The 18,475-nt window shown below is 44.0% G+C and overlaps 1 protein-coding gene and 1 long non-coding RNA gene across 2 annotated transcripts in view; one reads left to right on the top strand and one right to left on the bottom strand.

Moving 5' to 3' along the window:
* Window positions 1-18,475, top strand: part of LOC310867290 — a 176,514-nt gene that overhangs the window by 9,829 nt on the left and 148,210 nt on the right. The window lies entirely within an intron of this gene.
* tbc1d8 (TBC1 domain family member 8) overlaps window positions 1-18,475 on the bottom strand; it is a 66,620-nt gene that overhangs the window by 28,261 nt on the left and 19,884 nt on the right. The window contains exon 6 of the mRNA XM_083777209.1: window positions 3,987-4,194. Within this exon, the coding sequence (XP_083633335.1) occupies window positions 3,987-4,194 (208 nt within the window). The remainder of the gene's footprint in view (window positions 1-3,986; window positions 4,195-18,475) is intronic.

The following is an 18,475-nucleotide window of genomic DNA, read 5'->3' as shown; positions in this document are numbered from 1 at the left end:
GAAAAGAAAAAGAAAAAAAAAAAGAAATACAATGTCACATTGAGCTTATAGATCCGTCATTTGTGCCGTTTTTGAAAGAGTTTAAGAGTCTAACAAAACCTGCTGTTTGTACACACAGTACAGTATTATAGTATAGTATTGTTTGTACACACAGTACAGTATTATATTATAGCCTTGTGCGTTCCTGCATAAATAAGAACAGTGCGTTTACCGTTTACTGATAGCTTGGTTTGTTCAGGTTAACAACATCCCATTTACCCAACAAGTGAGGCTTGTGTAAACTACTGTAGGAGATTAACGGACTCAGATTAATCAATGTAATCAATCAGTCTGTCGGCCTGGGAATATGCACCCCCCTTGTGACTCTTGTTATGTAAGATTTGAACAGTGACCTTATCTGAACGTCTGCCAAAGTGCAAACACTGTATATGTATGTGTGTGTGTGTGTGTGTGTGTGTGTGTGTGTGTGTGTGTGTGTGTGTGTGCGTGAGAGAGAGAGAAAATGCCAGCCATTAGGGCACGCTAAACTACATACCAGCTGATTCTTATATGATACCATGACAAACCAACAGTAGACAGCCATCAGGTCCTCCAGCTCTGCTCTAGATTGGATTAATTATCTTGTGGTTGCATAAAACAAAACACAACTCTGTGTAGAAATGAGTTTGCAAAAAGGTAACAAGCACATTTTGTGCAACCATGCAAGCTAACAGCAAAGGTTTCACATGATAAATGAACACCATGTCATGCATGCTAATAGTAAGAGAGAGAGAGAGAGAGAGAGAGAGAGAGAGAGAGAGAGCCCGCACACTAATCTAAAAGACAAATCTGGTCAAAGAAAGTGTTGACCAGATGAAGAGCCTTGTCTCCAAACGTCGCCAATAATAAACTTTTGGAGCAGATCAGTGGTTTCTCTTCTCTTTTTTTGATGTCACTTTTTAAACCAACACCTCCACTAAGTGATCTGCGCATTTTACTAGTTTATGCATGCTAATAGTTACAGTACATCACGTCACTGTTCTTGTGGACTTTAGCATCGTGTTCTCAACCGCTTACAGCTGCTCTATTTTATACAGTACTTCATCATACTGTATGTACTGTATGTAGGTGTCACTCAAACATAGCTGATCAACAAGCTCACAACGCATCGCACTGCGACACGTTGTGAGCTTGGAGATTAGCTGCTTCCGCCGCCAATAGATTTATTTTATTTGCCTTCAAATATTGAACGTGCAAAACTGGTTTCAGATAAGACATTTATTTCTAAATCAAAAGGGAGCGCCTTGGCCATGACCCCTTTTTAGAAAATGTTGTGGCCCACGTTTGGGTCCGGGCCCGCAGGTTGAGAAACCCTGCTGCAGCGTCTTTGCTATACACTTTAACCCTTTAACCCATTCTAACCTGAGATCAGATTCATACGAGGTTTACACTGGACACACACTGGTCTGATTAACCCCATTCTGACCTGAGATCAGATTCTAAAAATGTCAGTCGTTCTTCGATTTTTCAAAAATAGCAGACCTACAAGCTCGTATCGCGCCACTCGGTGGCGCGATATGAGCTTGTAGATCTGCTATTTTTCAATAGCTAAAGCATAACATGATGCCAACACCAAAATGGGTGCCCGGTCAGAATGGGTTAAGATCTGGGACAAGATTCTACTAAATGTCTTCTAAATCATGAAAAACCCAAGTTTCTATACAGTGGTTTTGAAACTATTTCATGTCAAGGACCCCCAAAAATGATATGTAATTGGCTGCCGACCCCCATCTGAAAAGATGTTGTTCCAGGGACCCCCCCCGGCCAGAAGCAAAGATATCGTTCACTGTGAAAGAATACATATTCAAAGATTTGCAGTTTTTGCACACATTTTCACAATTTAACAAAAATAGCAGATCTACAAGCTCTGCTATTTTTCAACAGCTAAAGTTTTAAATAATGGTTAAAGTGGTTCAAAGTTAAGGTGACACCCCTTCTGAATGGGTTAATCAGCGAGTGGAACAGTCAACACAGACTGTTTAACAGGAGCACCATGCAGCACACAAACCATTCAAGGGCGTCTCCATGTGTTCTAGCCTTAGTCAGGGTTTCTATTTGTTTTAAGAAAATTCACATGCGTGTGAAGTTGTGAACTGTGAAGTGAGGGGCGCCTGTTAATGTTTGTTTAAAGTGCTCTAAACCAGGGACTCCCAAACATTGGTGCGCGGCACCCCTCGTGAACGCTCTCTAGGGGGCGTGTGAAATGGTAATGGCAAAATCAAGACAAGACAACTCCACTTTGTCCAATGTCTACGCTTTGCTGTTGTCAGCTTGAGTTAAACCAAACTAAAATCCACACGTCAGAAGGTAGGGTGTAACATTAGTAACCAGCGCTAGAGCCTGCTCAGTGCTCAGCATTCAAAAAGCCAGACGTTGGAGGGGCTAGCAGCGCCTCCCAATAACAGAGGGCTAGGAAATAGTATTATCGATATTGTGATACATGAGACTAGATATCCTATGGGGTGATGTTGACGATATATCTATGATATATTGATATATTGCCATAGCTTTGCCTTTTTTTCGATAATGATATTGCGCATGTTCATACCTCGATAACGATACGATAATGGTATATTGTGCAGCCTTAGTGTGTGTGTGTGTGTGTGTGTCTGTGTGTGTGTGTGTGTGTAGTAGGGCATTAAGCAACTAGTCGACTAGTTTACTAGTAAATCCACTAGTGGACCTTGCTGGTACTAGTTGACTAGTTTTTTTATTTTTAATTTATCCCCCGATTGTGTAGGCCTCAAGATCAGGTAGATTATAGTTATAGTCACCAATGTACACAGTTTATAAATGTACAAATACATTTTACATAATAGGTGGTTAAACAACTAGTCGACTAGTAAACTAGGCAACTAGTCAACAAGTAAAAATGACTAGAAGTGAATGCCCTAGTGTGTAGTAGTAGTAGTAATGTACAGTACCTCTGACAGGGGGATGAGCAGCGTGCACTGGCCCTCCTCTGTGTGTGTGTGTGTGTGTGTGTGTGTGTGTGTGTGGTGTACCTCTGACAGGGGGATGAGCAGCGTGCACTGGCCCTCCTCTCTGTGTGTGTGTGTGTGTGTGTGTGTGTGGTGTACCTCTGACAGGGGGATGAGCAGCGTGCACTGGCCCTCCTCTCTCTGTGTGTGTGTGTGTGTGTGTGTGTGTGTGTGTGTGTGTGTGTGTGTGGTGTACCTCTGACAGGGGGATGAGCAGCGTGCACTGGCCCTCCTCTGTGTGTGTGTGTGTGTGTGTGTAGTGTACCTCTGACAGGGGGATGAGCAGCGTGCACTGGCCCTCCTCTCTGTGTGTGTGTGTGTGTGTGTGTGTGTGGTGTACCTCTGACAGGGGGATGAGCAGCGTGCACTGGCCCTCCTCTCTCTGTGTGTGTGTGTGTGTGTGTGTGTGTGTGTGTGTGTGTGTGTGTGGTGTACCTCTGACAGGGGGATGAGCAGCGTGCACTGGCCCTCCTCTGTGTGTGTGTGTGTGTGTGTGTGTGTGGTGTACCTCTGACAGGGGGATGAGCAGCGTGCACTGGCCCTCCTCTCTCTGTGTGTGTGTGTGTGTGTGTGTGTGTGTGTGTGTGTGTGTGGTGTACCTCTGACAGGGGGATGAGCAGCGTGCACTGGCCCTCCTCTCTGTGTGTGTGTGTGTGTGTGTGTGTGTGGTGTACCTCTGACAGGGGGATGAGCAGCGTGCACTGGCCCTCCTCTCTGTGTGTGTGTGTGTGTGTGTGTGTGTGGTGTACCTCTGACAGGGGGATGAGCAGCGTGCACTGGCCCTCCTCTCTGTGTGTGTGTGTGTAGTAGTAGTGGTGTACAGTACCTCTGACAGGGGGATGAGCAGAGTGCACTGGCCCTCCTCTCTGTGTGTGTGTGTAGTAGTAGTGGTGTACCTCTGACAGGGGGATGAGCAGCGTGCACTGGCCCTCCTCTCTGTGTGTGTGTGTAGTAGTAGTGGTGTACCTCTGACAGGGGGATGAGCAGCGTGCACTGGCCCTCCTCTCGGCTGGAGAAGCACAGGTACCCGTCGGTGGTGTAGAGGGTCCCGGCGCTGTGCCGGCGGTTGTGGGGCGTCCACACGGAGCAGGACGCCACCTCGTAGAGCTTCTCGCCGCGCGGCAGCCGGAACAGAGCCAGCACGTACTCCCTGAGCGCCTGCTCCTCCAGCACCCTGAACGCACCACACGCACGGGGACAATGGAGGTTATAGCAGCACGTACTCCCTGAGCGCCTGCTCCTCCAGCACCCTGAACCATTTACAATAGAGGCATTTAGCAGACGCTCTGGATCCAGAGCCACTTACATTAAGCAAGAACAAAAGCATGGCATACATCACATATATAAAAAGTAGTTATCGTGAATCATGTATAAACTAAGAACGCAACAGTGGAGTATCTATGTCAACTATACATACTATACTATATTATATATTATACAATATACATGTGTACTATAAAGTGCTATGACTACCGTAATTTCCGGACTATAAGGCGCACCTGAATATAAGCCGCACCAGCCAAATTTAGGGAAAATCCCAAATATGTACGTATACAAGCCGCACCGGACTATAAGCCGCAGGTGGCCCCCTAGTGGCCGTTTCGTTAGCAAAAACCCATAGATAAGCCGCACCGTTGTATAAGCCGGAAATTACGGTACATAAAATGCAATTCTAGTGCTGTCTAGGTAACGAGCTATAAGTCTGCCTAAAATACTATCTACTAAGTCTACATAAAGTGCTATCTAAGGGGCTAGGCTAGGGCAAGTGCTACGGGCCATGGTGGAGTCTGAAGAGGTGGGTTTTCAGACTACGGCGGAAGATTGGGAGTGAGGCTGCAGTTCTGACTGTGATGGTTCCATAGTTTTGGAGCCAGAAGGGAGAAGAGTTTGGGACGTGTGGAGCGTTGTCCCGGCGTTTTTAGTGAAGGTACCTCCAGCTTCCCGTTGCGTTGGCTGATCCGAGTGCGCGGGGGTAAACGCACCACACACACGTGAACAATGGAGCGGGTAAGAGGTTATAGCAGGCAGTCATACGCTAACAATTAACCTTAACTTAATTGTATGCCCTACTACTTCGTCACACTACAGTCTCACACAAAAATTGCTAAAATAGCTAAGTTATTTAAGTCAAAGTATAAACCCGCCTCTCCCTGGCCAGCCGGGGCGCCTGATGGAGGGGAAAGGACCTGGTTGGAATAACGTGTTCCTTCCACGCGCTACGTCCAACCGGGGAAACTCCCCCCCCCCCCCCCCTCAGGTGAAAAGAAGCGGCTTGGACTCCTCATGCATTGAAGCCAAGGCAGTCAGTCCGCTGCCCTCCCCAGGTTGGCAGAGGGAAGTGTAGAGCATTTCCTGAAAAGTAACGGTTTTGTGTGAAACAAAAGTAATCTCACAACAACTGAAAGGTTTTCTTAGGCCAAGATCCAATCTGTGATTGGGGAAATGGTGTAAAAGGACCCCCCCCCCCCCCATCTGAAAATATGTTGTTCCAGGGACCCTCCAGAAGCAAAGTTAAAAATGTTCGCTCTGAAACATTATATTCAAAGATTTGCATCACATTTCACGATTCTTCAAAGACAGTAGATCTACAAGCTCATAGCGCTTTGCGTGGCACTCAGTGCCGTGTTATGAGCTTGTAGATCTGCTATTTTTCAAAGTATAATTACTAAAGTATAACATAATCCGTAAAACACCAAAAAGGGGTTCCCTTCCTGAATGGGTTAACAATTAGCACAATATGTAAAAAATTATGACGTTTTGGTTTGTATCATTCTCATTCCATTCCTGCAATCCTGCATACAAACCAACCAAACACCAAGTCAATGCTAACCTGAAGCTGCCAGATGAGGGCGGTATTGGGTAACCATGTTCCCCAACACAGCACTCATCTGGGATCTCTCAGGGAGTTGAGCTGACACAAATCCGTTCCGTACCGAACCAATCAGCGTGAGCTAAGGGCGGGATATGTGCGAAACCGGATGTGAAGCTATATAGACACGTCAATATGATTGGTTGTGTTTGCACGCCCACACGGTGATAGACAGACGGTCCCATCCAATCATCTACCAAGTATCTTGAAAAAAAGGAACAGCCCCGTCATCGAATTTGCTTCCGCAATCCCAGATCCCAATAAGCTGTGAAACAAATTTGTGTAGCAAGCTTCTTGGATCTGGCAGCGTCAGGTTAAGTCAATGCAGCCAGCCTATGGAAACCAAATTACTTTAGAGAACTTTAATCCATGGGATGTGTGTGTGTGTGTGTGTGTGTGTGTGTGTGTGTGTGTGTGTGTCTGACCCGACCCAGATAGATACTTCGGTGGGAAGAATAAGCTGCTCTGGCTGGGGCGATTTCTTTAAGCAGAAACTAGCTGACATATGCTGTTCTATAGAGCCTAAAGGGAGCTCTGTTCACTCGCTACAGGGAGACTTCTATTCATACTGTACTCCAGTTTTGGGTGATACGGTGACCACCGCGGTGGTTGGGAAAACTACAACATGACGTCACGAAAACTACAACATGACGTCACGCCACGCCTGACAGCCATAAGACAGGACTTTACTCCCTGTGCCACTAGGTGGAAGCAGAGTGTAGGTACAGTAATGCCTTGCCAGGGCCATTTCCCTATATTTGAGCATTTTCATTTCCGCTTTCCCGGCTTAGGAGGCCGCCATTGTAAAGATTGGCTAATATTAGCAGTAGCTCACACCGTTTGCCTTTCGCCAGATCAAAACCACGGACAGCGCTCGTAGTTCCAGAGATACGAGGCATAGAAGATCCTACTTTGACTGGACCTCTATGGGGGCGGAGTGCAAAGATCCTGGTCCTGGGGGTGACGAAGGCGTTGCCTAGCAACCGGGACAATGTTAAAAGTAGATTTTCGGCTAAACCGTTGCGTATTTGGTGTAAAGCTTTAGGTACTTAGCAGACAATGTACCTATAGGGGAGGGTACGAATATCTTCGAACTTAGCAATAAAAGAGTTAACCCGGTCGATGCCAAATTTTGCACACACACTCCCTGGATGCCAACGATGAACCTCTGCCCCAAAAAAACGGCCTGTTATAGCGCCACCAGGAGGCCGCTTTGTGCAAAACAAGTTTTTGCACAGTACACCTACAGATTTTGTCCAAACAAAAGCAAATTGGTACACAGTCTCTCTAGATCCATTCAACGAAACCGGTCTTTCAGATTTCTCAGACTCCATCCTGATTGGTTAAGATTGGCTTCCAAAGTTCACAGGAGTGCTCAGTTTCAAACAAAATGCTGCAAATCAAAAATGAACACATCGCGTGATTTCCGTGAAATTGTGCACGCACATTCCCACTAGGCCGAGGAAGAAATGCCACATGAACAATTTCAACTCAGCCTCAAGGTGGCGCTATAACTGGCCGAAAAGTGTTTTTACCTCTAATTTACTTTTGTTGCCCTTTTATCCAACCACCACATGAATGCAAGCTGCAATGTCCTACATTCCTATCCTGGTGGAGACCTGTGCCCAGAAGGGCACTTTTTCTAGTTGCCTTTGTCTTGCTCTTTATCGACACTGGGCTAGACCCACCCACCCCCCCCCCCCCCCCCCCACACACACACACACACACGTTCCTATAGATTCCTCAGCATACATGTGAAGAGGAACACAGACATTTGGACATGTTGTGTGCCTCTAGGCATAGGTTATGATCAGTAATGCACAACTGACCTATTTCACTGACAGCCACAAGTGCCGTTTCTGCTTGGAACTTGAAGCTTATTGTGGTCGGGCCGAAACCTTGCATCTCCATATTTCATTTATTATTTTGGTAAATTAATGACATACATTGTCGAGGGTTGCGCAAACGTAGCAAGAATAGCTGATCTACAAGCTCACAACCTGATGCATTGTGAGCTTGTAGAACATTTTTGTGGTCTATGGGTTTATATATAGCTCTTCAAGCTCACAATATTTGTGAGCCCCCCCCTGGCTGTATTCATGGAGACAGTGAATTTCAGACAACCATTAAAAGCTCAGTGTTGAGAGATTGTTGAGAGAGAGACAGAGAGAGAGAGAGAGAGAGAGAGAGAGAGAGAGAGAGAGAGAGAGAGAGAGAGAGAGTCTCCACTCCAGAGACTATTCTGGTCAATCATAAATAGGCCAGGCAGCTGTTTACTTCCTGTTATGGGGTTGAGGTATTTATTTACATTAAGTTACTAAGAATGGCGGCGGGGGGGACGGACACAAATGGCTCCCGTCTTGTATAATAGTGTTTATACATGGAGGAGGTGGATTACTCAGATGTAGTAAGTAGGCTATAGGGCCGGGCTTTGTGAGCATGTGGTCGTTTGTACGTTTGGGTCTGCGTAGTGGATGCGTGGTGATGTGAGCTCATTGGGCTACCGTCTACAGCGCGTGACACCGCCATAAGACGGAGCATACATTCATTGTGTAAGAAGTGCAGCAACGTTGGGCGCCCGCTGGCCAAGTGGTCCAGGCGCATGCCACATATTATCCCATTCTGACCTGAGATCAGATTCATACGAGGTTTCCACTGGACACACACTGGTCTGATTAACCCATTCTGACCTGAGATCAGATTCTAGAAATGTCAGTCGCTCTTCGATTTTTCAAAAATAGCAGACCTACAAGCTCGTATCGCGCCACTCGGTGGCGCGATATGAGCTTGTAGATCTGCTATTTTTCAATAGCTAAAGCATAACATGATGCCGACACCAAAATGGGTGCCCGGTCTAAAAGTGCGTCGCGTGTTCGAGTACCGTTCATGACGACATTTGCTGCGTGTCTCTCCGCTTCTCTCTCTCTCTCCCTCTTTTCTGTCTGTCTTCACTTGATACCATCAATAAAAAGGCAGAAAAGCCAGAAACAAATCTTTTAAAAAAACAAGAAAAGTGCAGCAACGTTGATACGTTTTATTTTGCTTTGGTTTCCTTTGTCTATGTAACAACTCATTTAAATATTAATAAGGTGGGCATAATAAGCTCCGGCTTAAACCTTTTCGACCAATTGCAACATGTTAACCTTTATTCTGTATATGCTATAACTGCTGTGATAAACCATGACTGGTTTATCACTAAACCCTCCCTCCCTGACTGACGAACTTAACACAACGACGGGAGAAAGATGAGTCAGGCTGTCTAATAAGCAGAGAGGTTACCTTTCACCTACAACAAGAATGCAACAAGGTGAATTTACAAGATAGAAATCCCCCCCCCCCCCCTCACACACTCACACACACACACACACACACACACACACACACACACACACACACACACACACAGGACACAACAGTGCCAACTTAAGTGGCTCTCAGCTGCTGTGAATCAGACTGTGATTTATAGCGTACAGACATTGTTACAGTCTGTGCACGTTTCCCCCCCCTCTGAATGCAAAGCAACATCTTTTCTCCTTTGCAATATTTTAATCTAGGTTTGCTTTTTTTAATGTCTTAAATGTAAAGCAGTGTGCTTCTGTATTGTAGTGTATGTGTTATTTTTTACATACATGCAATATGAAAAGATGAGTACAATGGACCAAACGGAAACAAGGCCCCTAAGTCTGTGTCATCCTCTGTTAGCACAACCTTTGACTGTACTGCCTGTACTGTTAACAATCATGCTAATAAAGTATTCAATCAATCAATTAATGCTGCATGCTTTGTGTGAATTATTATTATTATTATTATAAAAATGTCAATGGACTTTCCCACTCATTTAACCGTTTCCGTCTGTAGGACGTAGCCACACGTCCTAGGGAATCCAACCGACGCATGCATTGGACGTGTGTACACTACACGTCCTAGGGAATCCTCAATGATATCAGGCGAGGGGAGAATATTCTGAATCTTTTCCTTTTTTAATTTTTCCAGTCGGACACTCGGCCACCGTAGAGCGAAGCCTACAGTCATATTAGCTTACCGTTAGCCTACGGTCATATTAGCTTACCGTTAGCCTACGGTCATATTAGCTTACCGTTAGCCTACGGCCATATTAGCTTACCGTTAGCCTACGGTCATATTAGCTTACCGTTAGCCTACGGTCATATTAGCTTACCGTTAGCACGGCAGAAAGAATGCCTCGTCTCTCCTAACCCATTCTGACCGGGCACCCATTTTGGTGTTAGCATCATGTTATGCTTTAGCTATTGAAAAATAGCAGATCTACAAGCTCATAGCGCGCCACCGAGTGGCGCGATACGAGCTTGTAGGTCTGCTATTTTTGAAAAAAATCGAAGAACGACTGACATTTTTAGAAATCTGATCTCAGGTCAGAATGGGGTTAATCAGACCAGTGTGTGTCCAGTGGAAACCTTGTATGAATCTGATCTCAGGTCAGAATGGGCTAATCCAGGGCGCTCTCCGTGGTTTTGATCTGATGGATATACTAAGCGCTTCATTTCTGACTTCAACATGCCTCTCATTCATAATAGGAACGCTTTTTGGATCATGTATCGTATAAATGAATGAATGGGGGAAGGGGGGGGGGGGGGGGGGCATTCTATTTTGAAGGAATCTTGGCACTGATTGTGTTTTAAAAAAGAAAACCTCTCATAGTGTCAAATGGTTTCGGTCCACTAAGTTGATACTATGACATGTTGTGACCTGCCTCCTTTGGCGTCTGGTAGCCCATTTGACATGTTGTGACCTGCCTCCTTTGGCGTCTGGCAGCCCATTTGATTCAACTCCAATTCAATTCCCACACACACATTATGCATCGTTGTTGTCAGGCAGAACGCTCTTATCTCCTTGGGCTGTATTTTGCATGTCTTAAGTACCAGGTCTTATTCCCTAACTTGAGTAAACTAAAGACCTGGAGGCGTGGTCAATGCTCTTTGGCCACTCAGAAAAGCCAAATGGCATTGATCACGCCTCCAGGTCTTTAGTTTACTCAAGTTAGGGAATAAGACCTGGTACTTAAGACACGCAAAATACAGCCCCCAATCTCCTCTAGATTATTTGTTCCTGTGTATCAGTGGTTTTCAACAATAAAGCACAAACATGAACCTTTCATATCAAGGCCCATTCGTTATTCTGCATTTGAGCCACGGACCACCATGTGATGAGGTTTAGCCTCTGGTGGGATAAAATAGACCTTTTAAGTAAGTACCCTTACTAATAAGAGTGTACTGCAGCCTGGCTGGGCAGCGACTTGTAACCCAAGGTCATAGACCAACGCTGCTTTGATATAGCAAGTGGTAAGAGACAAGAACTTCAGAATTCTCCCATGACAGACGAGCCTTCTGTCCTGCTTTCTAGGGGCGCCCTGGACAAACTGATATGAGCGAATTTGATTCTTGATGTAACAGGTCGCATTTACTTTTACTCATATTCATATGCTGTTCTTATTCATTTCAGGGGAATTCCCCCCATGTAGTCAATAAATATATGCCAGTCTGAGGCTAATCGGTACCACCGAGTTCGGCCTTTATACAGTGGAATGATTTTTAATAGATGCAAGCTTTGGATGGTGGGTAATCTCTGTCTTTGTATTTGCCACCAGACGTTAGGATAAACAGAACACACACACACACAGTTATCACCTCTCAGACCCAAAACGTAGAATATGTTGTTATCGTTGGATAGAATTTGGTCCACATTTCCATGCCGTTTTGAATGCTGTATAAAATGAAACCAATTGGACCCATAAGCTAAGGGTCCATTTGGTTTCATCGTACGCTCTCAAGAGTTAAAAGTTCTATATGGCTCCATTTGGTTCCATCATTTAGCTGGGGACCACCTGGCTGGAACCCCATCAAGGACCACTGGTGGTCCCCGGACCACTGGTTGAAAACCACTGCCGTATATCAACGCCCTAATTGATCATACTGCAGTGTCACACAAAAGCATCAAACGTAGCAGATCCACAAGCCAGAAACGTTCCGAGCTACAGTATGTCCATCTCCTACTTCCTCTTCACGTGACCACCGCGCTCTCACTGTATACGGGGGCTGCCTGGAGCGCCACATTCACAGTCATATGAGCCCAGCGGCGCTTAAGACGCCCGCACGGCATGTGTTTGCAGGGCAATCAAGCACTCCCCTTCCCCAGTACAGCTACAGAGATGCGGAATCAGCTGATTGAAGGTGTGGGTTATCTGTGAAATTTACTAGGGCTGACCTCGATTAGTCGAATAGTCGACTAATCGATCGGAACGGGTCTCAGTCGACTGACCACCTCTTAGTCGGTGTTCATCAAAAAAAAAATTTTTGCCCCAAAAAATTGTATATAAAAATACAATATTTACAAAAATATACAAAAATATTGTATTATTCCACTAGGTCTGTGGGGGACATAAACACATTTGAACATTCTGACTGTTCAAATCTCCAATGTGCATGTGGAGTGTGTCTGCCTGTGTGGCAATGTGCCACTGCCTGTGACTTGAATCGCACAGTGCGCTGGCCTGATAGACTCCAGAATCTCAATCTCACCTGCTGTGCTCAATCTGGCTAATGACAAGCCTCTCAGTTGTTCAAAAAAAAGATTTAAACAGTCAGAATGTTCAAATGTGTTTATGTCCCCCACAGACCTAGTGGAATAATACAATATTTTTGTATATTTTTGTAAATATTGTATTTTTATATACAATTTTTTGGGGCAAACAATAATAATAATATATATATACCGTAATTTCCGGACTATAAGCCGCACCTGAATATAAGCCGCACCAGCCAAATTTAGGGAAAATCCCATATACAAGCCGCACCGGACTATAAGCCGCACCGGACTATAAGCCGCAGCTACGTTAGCTCAGAGCCTGAGATGGCTCTGCGTTAGCTGTAAAAATCCATAGATTAGCCGCACCGTTGTATAAGCCGCAGGGTTCAAATCATGGGTAAAAAGCCGCGGCTTATAGTCCGGAAATTACGGTATATATATATTTTTTTTTTTGCTCAGTCGACTATTAGTCGACTAACAGCAAATATATTCATCTATCAGTCGACTATGCAAATCCTTAGTCGGAGACAGCCCTAAAATTTACACAGGTCACGTGACGGTAACCAGCCAATCAGAATGAAGTATTGGGACTACCCGTTTTAGGAGTCATTCTCACTGTTGAAACAGAAATCACAGCAGAAACAGAAACCCATTTATGTACCCAATCTCATCTTCCAGTCTCTGCCTCTCTGCAGTTCCACGTGCTGCTATCCAAGTGGCCTATCCATTTAAACGCTGTGGTTTCCAGTAGGAAAGGGATGGGCAACTTTGACGATGGAGAGGGCCATTATATTTCCACACTCACTCCAGAGGGCCACATTGCATATTACTGTCGTAGCAAAGAATAGCGCCACACTGTGACACGCTGAGAGCTTGTAGATTGTCTATTTTTGCTATATTTGAATTGAAGTGCAGTTTTTGTTTATTTTGCCATTTTTGAATTGCCTACTTATTATACTTATGTTAACTTTATGAACTAATTACAAATACATTCGACATAAAAAAAGACAATAGCATTTTAATACTACTCATTAGCCTACTAATTTAGACCAAAGTAATTAAAGTGGGTCATGTTTGGAATTGTAACAGCTGAAATCAATAATATATCAATATTCTGATATTAACCCATGTTGGGCAGGAACACCTTTTGGTGTTAGCATTATGTTATGCTTTAGCTATTGAAAAATAGCAGATCTACAAGCTCATAGAGTAGCTACGAGCTTGTAGGTCTGCTATTTTAGAAAAATCAAAGAACGACTGACATAGAAACATAGCTTTTTCAGAAAACTGAATGGGTTAAGCATGTGGCCCCCGGGCCACCAGTTGCCCATGCACGAGGAGTCCAGTCCACAACCCTCCTTTCAGACCCGATAAAGATAGATATACAGATAGTAGATAAAGTACCATCTTACAGTGAGCATTAGTAAGTATACGGAACCAATTACATGAACATACGTTGAAGATGGTCCCAAAGTGCTCTTAACAATCGGCGTCATTGTTGTGGTCTAAACTGGGCACATCACGCAGTATGCACTCTTCCGATTCCACAAAACACTTAAAAAACCCGTTATTGTCTCATATAGAGAAGACAGGGTAATTGGCCGCAGCATTCTACCCACGTCGTCCCTTCATGTCCCGAGGGTGGCTGTCTGCTGACAACACTGTCTTTATGACCTCATCACGGTCACATGGTGTACGTTGTGTGTTTGAACAGTGCAGTAGACGTCCCAGAGCAGTAGCTTCTAAAACGAGACTCCGTGCAAACAACGCACCTCGCCACGTGTGCAATAATAATAACACGATCATTGTCATGTCAGCGACCCCACACCGCTCATGTGTGCCAGTAGACTTGGAGGTGTTGGAGTCACAAGTATTATGAAAAGCTCCGCACACTCAATCTGTGCAAACTCTTGCAGGCATCATTAGGCTAAAGGTTTTTTCTGGGGACCCCCTAGAACACCCCGAAGGACCCCTGGGGGTTCCCAGGCCCCACTTTGAGAACCACTGATGTGGTGCACGCAAAAAAAATCGCACATTTCCCTAAATTAAACCATTTGAACCCCATTTAATATTTTGGCATAAGACGCTGTACAAAAATAGCCTACAACCAAACGTTTGTCAGCTATTTTTATTTAAGAATTTCAGGAAATATAGGGACACCAGGTAGTGGTAAAAACAATATTATACAAATGGAAATGTACGTTCCCACTCACGTTTAAAATGTAACGTCTCATCGTCTAAAATGCTTTCAGGCCGCCATGTTCACACATCTTCTAGAACCACAATTTTAAGCTGTTGTGACTTGCCTCCAGTCCATTGGTGTCTGGTAGATGTTTTAGCTCAATTCCAAGAATGGAAAATTCTGACCAGTGTCTCAGTGAGGACAACTTTTGTATCAAAATAACAGTGCATTTTCAATGCTCACGTTAACCCATTCTGACCTGAGATCAGATTCATACGAGGTTTCCACTGGACACACACTGGTCTGATTAACCCATTCTGACCTGAGATCAGATTCTAGAAATGTCAGTCGCTCTTCGATTTTTCAAAAATAGCAGACCTACAAGCTCGTATCGCGCCACTCGGTGGCGCGATATGAGCTTGTAGATCTGCTATTTTTCAATAGCTAAAGCACAACATGATGCTGACACCAAAATGGGTGCCCGTTCAGAATGGGTTAAAAATGACCCCCAAAAAATGTATTCCCAATCTGGCCAGCCGGCAATCAAAGCAGTGCCGATACCTTGCCCACAATGTCTACCTCTCAGCTTTCCTACAGTCTAGCTCTATCTCAAGGGACAAAATGCTATTGCTAAGAGGAGTGGGCTGCACTCAGCAGCAATTTCTCATCTCACAAGGAGAAAAGCTAGGAAATGAATTGCAGCCCCAAAGTGTCCATATGGCGGAACTTCCATTCTATGCACTGTACTTCCATTCTATGCACTGTACTTCCATTCTATGCACTGAACTTCCATTCTATGCACTGAACTTCCATTCTATGCACTGAACTTCCATTCTATGCACTGTACTTCCATTCTATGCACTGAACTTCCATTCTATGCACTGTACTTCCATTCTATGCACTGTACTTCCATTCTATGCACTGAACTTCCATTCTATGCACTGTACTTCCATTCTATGCACTGTACTTCCATTCTATGCACTGAACTTCCATTCTATGCACTGTACTTCCATTCTATGCACTGTACTTCCATTCTATGCACTGTACTTCCATTCTATGCACTGTACTTCCATTCTATGCACTGTACTTCCATTCTATGCACTGAACTTCCATTCTATGCACTGAACTTCCATTCTATGCACTGAACTTCCATTCTATGCACTGTACTTCCATTCTATGCACTGAACTTCCATTCTATGCACTGTACTTCCATTCTATGCACTGTACTTCCATTCTATGCACTGTACTTCCATTCTATGCACTGTACTTCCATTCTATGCACTGTACTTCCATTCTATGCACTGTACTTCCATTCTATGCACTGTACCTCCATTCTATGCACTGTACTTCCATTCTATGCACTGAACTTCCATTCTATGCACTGAACTTCCATTCTATGCACTGTACTTCCATTCTATGCACTGTACTTCCATTCTATGCACTGAACTTCCATTCTATGCACTGAACTTCCATTCTATGCACTGTACTTCCATTCTATGCACTGTACTTCCATTCTATGCACTGTACTTCCATTCTATGCACTGTACTTCCATTCTATGCACTGTACTTTCCATTCTATGCACTGTACTTCCATTCTATGCACTGTACTTCCATTCTATGCACTGTACTTCCATTCTATGCACTGTACTTCCATTCTATGCACTGTACTTCCATTCTATGCACTGTACTTCCATTCTATGCACTGTACCTCCATTCTATGCACTGTACTTCCATTCTATGCACTGAACTTCCATTCTATGCACTGTACTTCCATTCTATGCACTGAACTTCCATTCTATGCACTGAACCTCCATTCTATGCACTGAACTTCCATTCTATGCACTGTACTTCCATTCTATGCACTGTACTTCCATTCTATGCACTGTACTTCCATTCTATGCACTGTACTTCCATTCTATGCACTGTACTTCCATTCTATGCACTGTACCTCCATTCTATGCACTGTACTTCCATTCTATGCACTGTACCTCCATTCTATGCACTGTACTTCCATTCTATGCACTGTACTTCCATTCTATGCACTGAACTTCCATTCTATGCACTGAACTTCCATTCTATGCACTGTACTTCCATTCTATGCACTGAACTTCCATTCTATGCACTGTACTTCCATTCTATGCACTGAACTTCCATTCTATGCACTGTACTTCCATTCTATGCACTGTACTTCCATTCTATGCACTGTACTTCCATTCTATGCACTGTACTTCCATTCTATGCACTGTACTTCCATTCTATGCACTGTACTTCCATTCTATGCACTGTACTTCCATTCTATGCACTGAACTTCCATTATATGCACTGTACTTCCATTCTATGCACTGTACTTCCATTCTATGCACTGAACTTCCATTCTATGCACTGTACTTCCATTCTATGCACTGTACTTCCATTCTATGCACTGTACTTCCATTCTATGCACTGTACTTCCATTCTATGCACTGTACTTCCATTCTATGCACTGTACTTCCATTCTATGCACTGTACTTCCATTCTATGCACTGTACTTCCATTCTATGCACTGTACTTCCATTCTATGCACTGTACTTCCATTCTATGCACTGTACTTCCATTCTATGCACTGAACTTCCATTCTATGCACTGAACTTCCATTCTATGCACTGAACTTCCATTCTATGCACTGAACTTCCATTCTATGCACTGTACTTCCATTCTATGCACTGTACTTCCATTCTATGCACTGTACTTCCATTCTATGCACTGAACTTCCATTCTATGCACTGAACTTCCATTCTATGCACTGTACTTCCATTCTATGCACTGTACTTCCATTCTATGCACTGTACTTCCATTCAGTGCACTGTACTTCCATTCTATGCACTGTACTTCCATTCTATGCACTGTACTTCCATTCTATGCACTGAACTTCCATTCTATGCACTGTACTTCCATTCTATGCACTGAACTTCCATTCTATGCACTGTACTTCCATTCTATGCACTGTACTTCCATTCTATGCACTGAACTTCCATTCTATGCACTGTACTTCCATTCTATGCACTGTACTTCCATTCTATGCACTGTACTTCCATTCTATGCACTGTACTTCCATTCTATGCACTGAACTTCCATTCTATGCACTGAACTTCCATTCTATGCACTGTACTTCCATTCTATGCACTGTACTTCCATTCTATGCACTGTACTTCCATTCTATGCACTGTACTTCCATTCTATGCACTGAACTTCCATTCTATGCACTGTACTTCCATTCTATGCACTGTACTTCCATTCTATGCACTGTACTTCCATTCTATGCACTGTACTTCCATTCTATGCACTGTACTTCCATTCTATGCACTGTACTTCCATTCTATGCACTGTACTTCCATTCTATGCACTGTACTTCCATTCTATGCACTGAACTTCCATTCTATGCACTGTACTTCCATTCTATGCACTGTACTTCCATTCTATGCACTGTACTTCCATTCTATGCACTGTACTTCCATTCTATGCACTGTACTTTCCATTCTATGCACTGAACTTCCATTCTATGCACTGTACTTCCATTCTATGCACTGTACTTCCATTCTATGCACTGTACTTCCATTCTATGCACTGAACTTCCATTCTATGCACTGTACTTCCATTCTATGCACTGTACTTCCATTCTATGCACTGTACTTCCATTCTATGCACTGAACTTCCATTCTATGCACTGAACTTCCATTCTATGCACTGTACTTCCATTCTATGCACTGTACTTCCATTCTATGCACTGAACTTCCATTCTATGCACTGAACTTCCATTCTATGCACTGTACTTCCATTCTATGCACTGTACTTCCATTCTATGCA

The sequence above is a fragment of the Protomyctophum parallelum genome, assembly GCF_964188405.1.
Source record: "Protomyctophum parallelum genome assembly, chromosome: 11".
Lineage (NCBI taxonomy): Eukaryota > Metazoa > Chordata > Actinopteri > Myctophiformes > Myctophidae > Protomyctophum > Protomyctophum parallelum.
The sequence above is the reverse complement of the archived record's forward strand: the minus strand, read 5'-3'. Positions and strand labels throughout refer to the sequence as shown.